At 39.0% G+C, this 9,871-nt stretch overlaps 1 protein-coding gene across 1 annotated transcript; it reads left to right on the forward strand.

Annotated features, from left to right (window-relative positions):
* Positions 1 to 409: 409 nt before the first annotated feature.
* On the forward strand, positions 410 to 6,358 carry LOC129738323 (uncharacterized). The gene has a single exon (XM_055729506.1). It carries the CDS (start codon positions 410 to 412, stop codon positions 6,356 to 6,358), a length of 5,949 nt encoding a protein of 1,982 aa, XP_055585481.1.
* Positions 6,359 to 9,871: the final 3,513 nt, after the last annotated feature.

Consider the following 9,871-nt stretch of genomic DNA (forward strand, 5'->3'; position numbering starts at 1 on the left):
GTTTAGGGATTCATTCGTCAACACTAAGCGATGACTTAGCAGAAGAGAAGAACAGAAGTTAGCTTCCAGATAATTCTACCGCGTTTTTTGATAGCGAATTTATAAAAGTATATTTCATTATTATTATTAAAGTTTATTGAAACTGTGAGTATAGTTTACTTGAAATTAATATCAGCAGCTAATAATTAAATGCCTACAGGTCAGCGATTCGATAATTGCTCCGTCCAGTTAACTGTTTCGAGTTGCTAGGTTAGGGGATAACAAGATGTAGGTATAGAATGAAATTTGTTAAACACTTTTACTAAATAAAATGTAATTCTAGTTTTGAGCCCCACAAAAAGTGCCGCTTCAGAAACGACTTTCCTTCATCCGAACAAATCTCAAAAATCTTGTTCGTTAAGTGTTCGCGATGGGACCTAGGAAGAACAGGATTGACACTGGATGTGACTGCGATGTATGCGATCGACCGAATTACGCTAAAACTTGGATGGTAGAATGCATGGGCTGTCGGAAATGGTTGCATTATGACTGCGCTAACGTTACGCCCGGAGTGAAACATCGTACCTTCTACTGCCTCAAGTGTACGGGTGGAAACACTACACCGACGAACAGCCGGAATACAGGAGCACGGAAGAAGCAAGCAGACCCCGTTTTGCCCCCAGTTACGGATGGAGACGCGGAGAGTGCCCTGGTAGACGAGAATGCTAAAGATCCAGCTGAACAGGTGCTTAGTTCTAAGAATAGCGATAAGAGTAGTCATGAGAACAACAACATAAGATTTGATACTAACTCTAAACCAAGTGCTAGTAGACCTAAGCAGAATAACTACGTAGCAGTTAGTAGTAAACCGATTAGCGTAGCTAGTAAATCCGAGCGTTCGTCAGTCAAAGTCGCGGGTAGTGTTCGCGAGCGATTAGCATTGCTTCAAGCCAAACAAGACCTGGCTAGAATGCGGTTAGATGAGGAAGAAAAGCGTCGTAAAGAAGATAGCGATGCTAGATTGAAAAGGTTGTCAATGGAAGAGGATTTTTTACGCGAAAAGTTGGAAATTATTGATAGAGCTGAAAGTGTCCTGGAAAGTGAGTGGAGTAGAACGCATAAAGTGCGAAAGTGGCTTGATAAGCAGAAAAAAGATGGACCAGAACTTGAAGAAGAGGATAATGCTGTTGGTGGAAGAAAACCTGAGGGAAATTCCAGCCCAGTCCGACATCCGGAAGTAATGGTCGCGAGGTCTTGCAGTTCAGCGAATCGGCACAATCGACATTCTACGAGGCTCTCGGATTGCAGTTCGAGAACTGCAGCACAGGAACACCGGGTATCTACAAGATTACCGCAACGATCGTCGCACAACGAAAACTCGTGGAAAGGACCCACTGCGGAACAAATAGCTGCCAGGAACATCTGGCCGAAAAAGCTGCCGACCTTTTCCGGTGATCCGGAAACATGGCCTTTATTCATCAACACGTACGAGAATGGGAACATCGCGTGTGGGTTCAGCAACACCGAAAATTTGATCCGCCTTCAGGAGAGTTTGCAAGGGAACGCTCGAGCAGTGGTTCAGATGAAGCTAATGGAACCCAAATGTGTACCATCTATCATCGAGGTCTTGAAACAGCTATTTGGCAGACCAGAGCTGCTGATTAAGGCTCTATTGGCCAATTTACGGAAGGTTTCGGCTCCACATCCGGAAAATTTGGAATCGTTGTTGAGCTTTGGAGTAGCAGTGACACAAGTGTGTGACTACCTCGAAACAGCTAAGTTGGATGCTCATCTGTCCAATCCTACAATTTTGGCCGAATTGGTGGCCAAATTGCCATCATCATATCAGATGGAATGGGTGCGATACAAACGTGCATGCAACGAATGCACATTGAAGGAGTTCGGTGAGTTTATGCAGCTACTCATCTTTGACGCAAGTGAAGTGACTACGATTACCTCAGGAAAGCTGAAACCCATCATGTTCGATAAAATCCAGTCTTCTAAAGGACATTTTCACACACACATGGAAAGCGAGGTGGAGGTGAAACCCAAAGGTGCCAGAATACCATGTGTGAGTTGCGCACGCACTGATCATCGTTTGCAAAACTGCGATGTTTTCAAACGGCTCACTGTACCTGAAAGAAAGAAATTGATCGAAAAGGAAAAGCTGTGTTCGTTATGTTTTTTCGGTCACACATCGGAATGTAACTCCAAACGAAGGTGTGGTGTGAATCAGTGCTCTGAACGTCATCATCCACTGCTTCATCCAGAAAGATTAGCAGGAGAAGAAAGCAGAGAACAGCGACAAACTGGAGGTAGGAGAGACAATGGTGGACCTTCATATGTCACAGCCTACTGCAATGTCCACAGACCGGCCAAAAGAGCAATCCTGTTTCACGTAGTTCCTGTTACGTTGCATAACGGAGAGAACCAGATAGATGTGCTAGCGTTTTTGGATGACGGTTCATCGTTGTCTCTTCTCGAAGCCAATGTGGCCTCCAAAATTGGAATTCAAGGAATTCACCAGCCGTTGGAAATGACTTGGACATCGAACGTCACCAGAAGTGAGACTGCTTCTCAAAACGTCAGGATCCAGATTTCGCCTAGAGGAAGTAATACCAAAATCCAAATGTGGAACGTGCACACGGTCAACCGCTTGAATTTACCTTCGCAAAGCATGAACACTTCGATAATGCGCAGCAAATTTAAGCATTTGAAAGGTTTGCCAGTAGATAGCTACGCTGCGGAAGAACCGAAGCTATTAATCGGTTTAGATCACGCCGACCTGTTGTATCCGATCGAGAGTCGCAAGGGTTTACCAGGTGAGCCCATTGCGGTGCGCTCGGCCTTGGGATGGTCCGTTTTTGGTCCAGTAGGAGATGAATTACCAGTTGCCGAATACTGCAATGTACACCGTTGTGCCTGTGAAAACTTGGACGAAAGGCTGCGTCAGTTTTATGCGATCGAAGAAGCTGGGATTGATATTGGGAACCAACCTGAGAAGGATGCTGACCGTAGAGCACGAGAAATTCTGGAGGCAACAACTACCCGAATCGGGAAAAGGTTCGAGACTGGTTTGCTGTGGAGAACATCGGACGTTAAGTTTCCTTCGAGTAGCTACGCTATGGCCGAAAAGAGGCATCGACTGGCGAAATCCGAAGAGCTTCGAGATAATGTACACAGTCAAATTAATCAGTACATCCAGAAGGGGTACGCGCATATCGCTTCGGAGGAAGAGCTGACCAAAACCAGTCCGGAGAAAACTTGGTATTTACCAGTTAATATTGTGCTGAACCCTAAGAAGCCGAATAAAGTGCGGCTCGTGTGGGATGCGGCCGCCAAGGTTGAAGGAGTGTCTCTCAATTCCCTTTTGTTGAAAGGACCTGACTTACTTACCGCACTGCCAACAGTGTTGAGCCGATTTCGTGAGCGAAACATTGGGTTTGGAGGCGACATAGCCGAAATGTTTCATCAAGTGCGCATCAGAAATGATGATAAGCATGCCCAACGATTTTTGTTTAGGCCGAATCCATTAGCCAAGCCAGTCGTCTATGTGATGGACGTGGCGACTTTTGGGGCAGCTTGTTCGCCATGCTCAGCACAATTTATTAAAAACAAGAATGCAGAGGAGTTTACGGAGCGCTTTCCAGAAGCATCTGAGGCTATCGTCAACAAAACGTACGTCGACGACTACTTTGACAGCACGGACTCTGTTGCAGAAGCTATTGAACGAGCACAACAGGTCAGATGGATTCATCAAGAGGGCGGCTTCCACATCCGCAACTGGGTGTCCAATTCAACAGCGTTCTTAGAAGCGATGGGCAGTTCATCAGCGGAAAGTCTAGTGAAAGTGGGCGAAGACAAGAACAACTCTGTGGATCGCGTTCTGGGAATGTACTGGCAGGCAGAAACAGATGTCTTCCTTTTCTCGACTTCTACCAGGGAAGACTTGGGACCATTTCTGTTCCAGGGACAACGACCAACAAAACGAATGGCGTTACGTTGTCTTATGAGCCTGTTTGACCCTTTGGGCCTTTTGTCACCGTTATTGGTTCATGGGAAAATCCTGTTACAAGATGTGTGGAGAAGTGGAATAACTTGGGATGAAGAACTCAAAGAACCAGAGTTCCTACAATGGCTGAAGTGGACATCACTGTTTTCTTGTCTTCAAGATCTATCTGTTCCACGCTGTTATTTTGAAAATTGCGATCCTGCTGCGTATGAATCCTTGCAACTCCATGTGTTTGCTGATGCCAGCGAGCATGCGTATGGCTGTGTGGCGTATTTCCGTATAGTAGATGCGGGGCAACCTAAATGCGCATTGGTGATGTCTAAGTCTAGAGTTGCTCCGTTGAAACCTTTATCAATACCAAGGATGGAGTTACAGGCAGCTGTTGCTGGTGCTAGGATGACCAACGCGGTGCGGTCGAATCATTCTTTACCAATACGAGAATCGTTTTTGTGGATAGACAACAAAGCAGTTCTTTCATGGCTTGCTTCAGATCCTCGGAACTACACGCCGTTCGTAGGGAACAGAGTTGCTGAGATACACGATCTAATCGATGTAAGAACTTGCCGGTGGGTTCCAACAAAAGACAACGTTGCTGACATTCTAACCAAGTGGACCGGAGAAGCAGAGTTGAAATCTTGCAGTCGATGGTATCATGGTCCTCAGTTTTTACTAGATTGCGAATCTAGTTGGCCGGAATCAGCGCTTTCATCTCCGGGAACGCAGGAAGAACTTCGAGCAAAGTTTCTTTTTCATGACGTGACAACTACAGCTGCTCTCATCGATCCAAGCCGTATTTCAAGATGGAAAATAATTGTAAGAACCATGACGATGGTATACCGATTTATTGAAAACTGCCGCAGACGGATTGCAAAGAAGCCGATAGTAGTAGTACCGAGGGGTAATATGCGAGCCCTTTTACAATTTCCGGCAACAATTACCCAAGTTCAACAGAAAGAATATCAACGTGCAGAATTTCATCTTTGGCAGATGGCGCAACAACAGGAATTTCCTGATGAATACTCAATTTTAGTGTTCAACCGAGACAAACCAGCGGACAAGTGGAAACCATTGGAAAAGAGCAGTTTTCTCTACAACAAATCTCCGTTCATCGACGAGTTCGGAGTGATGCGCATGGAGAGCCGAATAGAACACGCTGTAGATCTTCCCTTTGATCTTCGCTTTCCTGTCATCCTTCCGCGGAAGAACCTTGTTACTACCAGACTATTAGAATACTATCATCGTCAGTTCGGACATTCCAACCGGGAGACTGTAGTGAACGAAGTTCGCCAACGCTTCGTTATACAAAATCTTCGAGCTGCTATCAAAGACGTGATGAAGGCGTGCCAGTGGTGCAAGATACGGAAATGTAAACCAGATCATCCAAAGATGGCTCCTCTGCCAAAGGAACGTTTGACGCCGCACATTCGACCTTTCAGTTACGTTGGAATCGATTACTGTGGCCCGATTGAAGTAACTGTGACTCGTCATAAGGAAAAGCGGTACATTGCGGTGTTTACGTGTCTCGTGACCAGAGGCGTACATCTTGAAGTTGCCCATAGCCTATCAACAGACTCCTGCAAGATGGCGATACGTCGCTTCGTGAAGAGGAAGGCCGCTCCTGTGAAGATATTTTCTGACAATGGGACCAACTTGGTGGGAGCAAGTCGAGAATTAGCTGAGCAATTACGACGAATCAACGAAACTTGTTCGGAGACCTTTACGGACGCAAGAACGGAATGGTGTTTCAACCCGCCCTCTGCTCCCCACATGGGCGGTGTTTGGGAGCGAATGGTGCGCTCGGTGAAGGAATCTCTCAAGGCGTACGACGATGGTGGAAAGCTGAACGACGAAATACTTCTTACATCATTGGCCGAAGTAGAAGACTTGATAAACTCGAAGCCACTTACCTACATGCCACAAGAGTCCGCAATTGAAGAAGCTATTACACCAAACCACTTCATCAAAGGTTTCTCATCGGAGAACAAGGAGGCGATGTGTGATCCGGTCGATCTAGGGGACGCTTTACGCAGTAGTTTCAAGAGGTCGCAGCAAATGACTGAACGTTATTGGATGAGGTGGATTAAGGAGTACTTGCCAACGCTGCAGCAGAGGTCTAAGTGGTTCCAAAATACGCAACCGATCAAGGTCGGGGACCTGGTCTACATAGCCGAAGGGACTCGGAGGTGCTGGGTTCGCGGACGCGTGGTGCAGGTGATACCGAATAAGGATGGAGTAGTAAGGCGAGTCGTGGTGAAAACCAGAAATGGAGAATTGAGACGACCAGTGGTCAAACTTGCCGTGCTGGAAGTTGCAGGTGAAGCCGATGGATCCGGAGGGTCATCAGCTCCACGGGGCGGGGAATGTTAGCACCGACATGGCCGTTCTCTCTAAAAGAGCCCCTGATCGTCGAAGTGTGTTTGGCAGTTCGTTTAGGGATTCATTCGTCAACACTAAGCGATGACTTAGCAGAAGAGAAGAACAGAAGTTAGCTTCCAGATAATTCTACCGCGTTTTTTGATAGCGAATTTATAAAAGTATATTTCATTATTATTATTAAAGTTTATTGAAACTGTGAGTATAGTTTACTTGAAATTAATATCAGCAGCTAATAATTAAATGCCTACAGGTCAGCGATTCGATAATTGCTCCGTCCAGTTAACTGTTTCGAGTTGCTAGGTTAGGGGATAACAAGATGTAGGTATAGAATGAAATTTGTTAAACACTTTTACTAAATAAAATGTAATTCTAGTTTTGAGCCCCACAAAAAGTGCCGCTTCAGAAACGACTTTCCTTCATCCGAACACCGAGTATGAACTCAGAACTACATAAAATCAACAAATTGCTACATGGGTTTGCTCCTACAAAAAAAAAAAAAAAAAAAAAACATTTTAAAAATTGATAAACAAAACCCACTCTTGCTACGAGAGGAATATTTCAGAATGGAAGTCTACAACTGAATGTTGTGGTTTTGGCTGGAAGCAGTTTCAATAATTGTTGTCATTTTTTTTCCTACTTCACAGAATAGAGTGCAAAAATATGCTCGTTTCAATCGAGAACAGAAAAACTTGCCACAAAATTCTGGCGGGCACAATAAGGCTGAACGAACAGTCGATGTCAAAACATTAAACCACAACCATGCCAACGTGAGAACATGATGATGAGTAATTTGACTTTAAAGAGCTTTGATATGTGAAACATAATCTACAAACAAAAATTGATGCTAAAACAGTCAAAGATAAATTTACATGATCCGAAATTCAAACCAAAAAACTGAACTGACAATCTAAAAATGAAAATTAAGAAAAAGACATTTTTGACAATTTTGACAATTTTGACAATTTTGACAATTTTGACAATTTTGACAATTTTGACAATTTTGACCATTTTGACAATTTTGAAAATTTTGACAATTTTGACAATTTTGACAATTTTGACAATTTTGACAATTTTGACAATTTTGACAATTTTGACCATTTTGACAATTTTGACCATTTTGACAATTTTGACAATTTTGACAATTTTGACAATTTTGACAATTTTGACAATTTTGACAATTTTGACAATTTTGACAATTTTGACAATTTTGACAATTTTGTCAATTTTGACAATTTTGACAATTTTGACAATTTTGACAATTTTGACAATTTTGACAATTTTGACAATTTTGACAATTTTGACAATTTTGACAATTTTGACAATTTTGACAATTTTGACAATTTTGACAATTTTGACAATTTTGACAATTTTGACAATTTTGACAATTTTGACAATTTTGACAATTTTGACAATTTTGACAATTTTGACAATTTTGACAATTTTGACAATTTTCACAATTTTCACAATTTTCACAATTTTGACAATTTTGATAATTTTGACAATTTTGACAATTTTGACAATTTTGACAATTTTGACAATTTTGACAATTTTGACAATTTTGACAATTTTGACAATTTTGACAATTTTGACAATTTTGACAATTTTGACAATTTTGACAATTTTGACAATTTTGACAATTTTGACAATTTTGACAATTTTGACAATTTTGACAATTTTGACAATTTTGACAATTTTGACAATTTTGACAATTTTGACAATTTTGACAATTTTGACAGTTTTGACAATTTTGACAATTTTGACAATTTTGACAATTTTGACAATTTTGACAATTTTGACAATTTTGACAATTTTGACAATTTTGACAATTTTGACAATTTTGACAATTTTGACAATTTTGACAATTTTGACAATTTTGACAATTTTGACAATTTTGACAATTTTGACAATTTTGACAATTTTGACAATTTTGACAATTTTGACAATTTTGACAATTTTGACAGTTTTGACAATTTTGACAATTGTGACAATTTTGACAATTTTGACAATTTTGACAATTTTGACAATTTTGACAATTGTGACAATTTTGACAATTTTGACAATTTTGACAATTTTGACAATTTTGACAATTTTGACAATTTTGACAATTTTGACAATTTTGACAATTTTGACAATTTTGACAATTTTGACAATTTTGACAATTTTGACAATTTTGACAATTTTGACAATTTTGACAATTTTGACAATTTTGACAATTTTGACAATTTTGACAATTTTGACAATTTTGACAATTTTGACAATTTTGACAATTTTGACAATTTTGACAATTTTGACAATTTTGACAATTTTGACAATTTTGACAATTTTGATAATTTTGACAATTTTGACAATTTTGACAATTTTGACAATTTTGACAATTTTGACAATTTTGACAATTTTGACAATTTTGACAATTTTGACAATTTTGACAATTTTGACAATTTTGACAATTTTGACAATTTTGACAATTTTGACAATTTTGACAATTTTGACAATTTTGACAATTTTGACAATTTTGACAATTTTGACAATTTTGACAATTTTGACAATTTTGACAATTTTGACAATTTTGACAATTTTGACAATTTTGACAATTTTGACAATTTTGACAATTTTGACAATTTTGACAATTTTGACAATTTTGACAATTTTGACAATTTTGACAATTTTGACAATTTTGACAATTTTGACAATTTTGACAATTTTGAAAATTTTGAAAATTTTGAAAATTTTGAAAATTTTGAAAATTTTGAAAATTTTGACAATTTTGACAATTTTGACAATTTTGACAATTTCGACAATTTTGACAATTTTGACAATTTTGACAATTTTGACAATTTTGACAATTTTGACAATTTTGACAATTTTGACAATTTTGACAATTTTGACAATTTTGACAATTTTGACAATTTTGACAATTTTGACAATTTTGACAATTTTGACAATTTTGACAATTTTGACAATTTTGACAATTTTGACAATTTTGACAGTTTTGACAATTTTGACAATTTTGACAATTTTGACAATTTTGACAATTTTGACAATTTTGACAATTTTGACAATTTTGACAATTTTGACAATTTTGACAATTTTGACAATTTTGACAATTTTGACAATTTTGACAATTTTGACAATTTTGACAATTTTGACAATTTTGACAATTTTGACAATTTTGACAATTTTGACAATTTGACAATTTTGACAATTTTGACAATTTTGACAATTTTGACAATTTTGACAATTTTGACAATTTTGACAATTTTGACAATTTTGACAATTTTGACAATTTTGACAATTTTGACAATTTTGACAATTTTGACAATTTTGACAATTTTGACAATTTTGACAATTTTGACAATTTTGACAATTTTGACAATTTTGACAATTTTGACAATTTTGACAATTTTGACAATTTTGACAATTTTGACAATTTTGACAATTTTGACAATTTTGACAATTTTGACAATTTTGACAATTTTGACAATTTTGACAATTTTGACAATTTTG

Source organism: Uranotaenia lowii, chromosome 1, assembly GCF_029784155.1.
Source record: "Uranotaenia lowii strain MFRU-FL chromosome 1, ASM2978415v1, whole genome shotgun sequence".
Taxonomy (NCBI): Eukaryota; Metazoa; Arthropoda; class Insecta; order Diptera; family Culicidae; genus Uranotaenia; species Uranotaenia lowii.

Bases quoted from the DNA above. Each gene is read 5' to 3' on its own strand.
- LOC129738323 (XM_055729506.1), top strand. From the start codon at position 410: ATGGGACCTAGGAAGAACAGGATTGACACTGGATGTGACTGCGATGTA.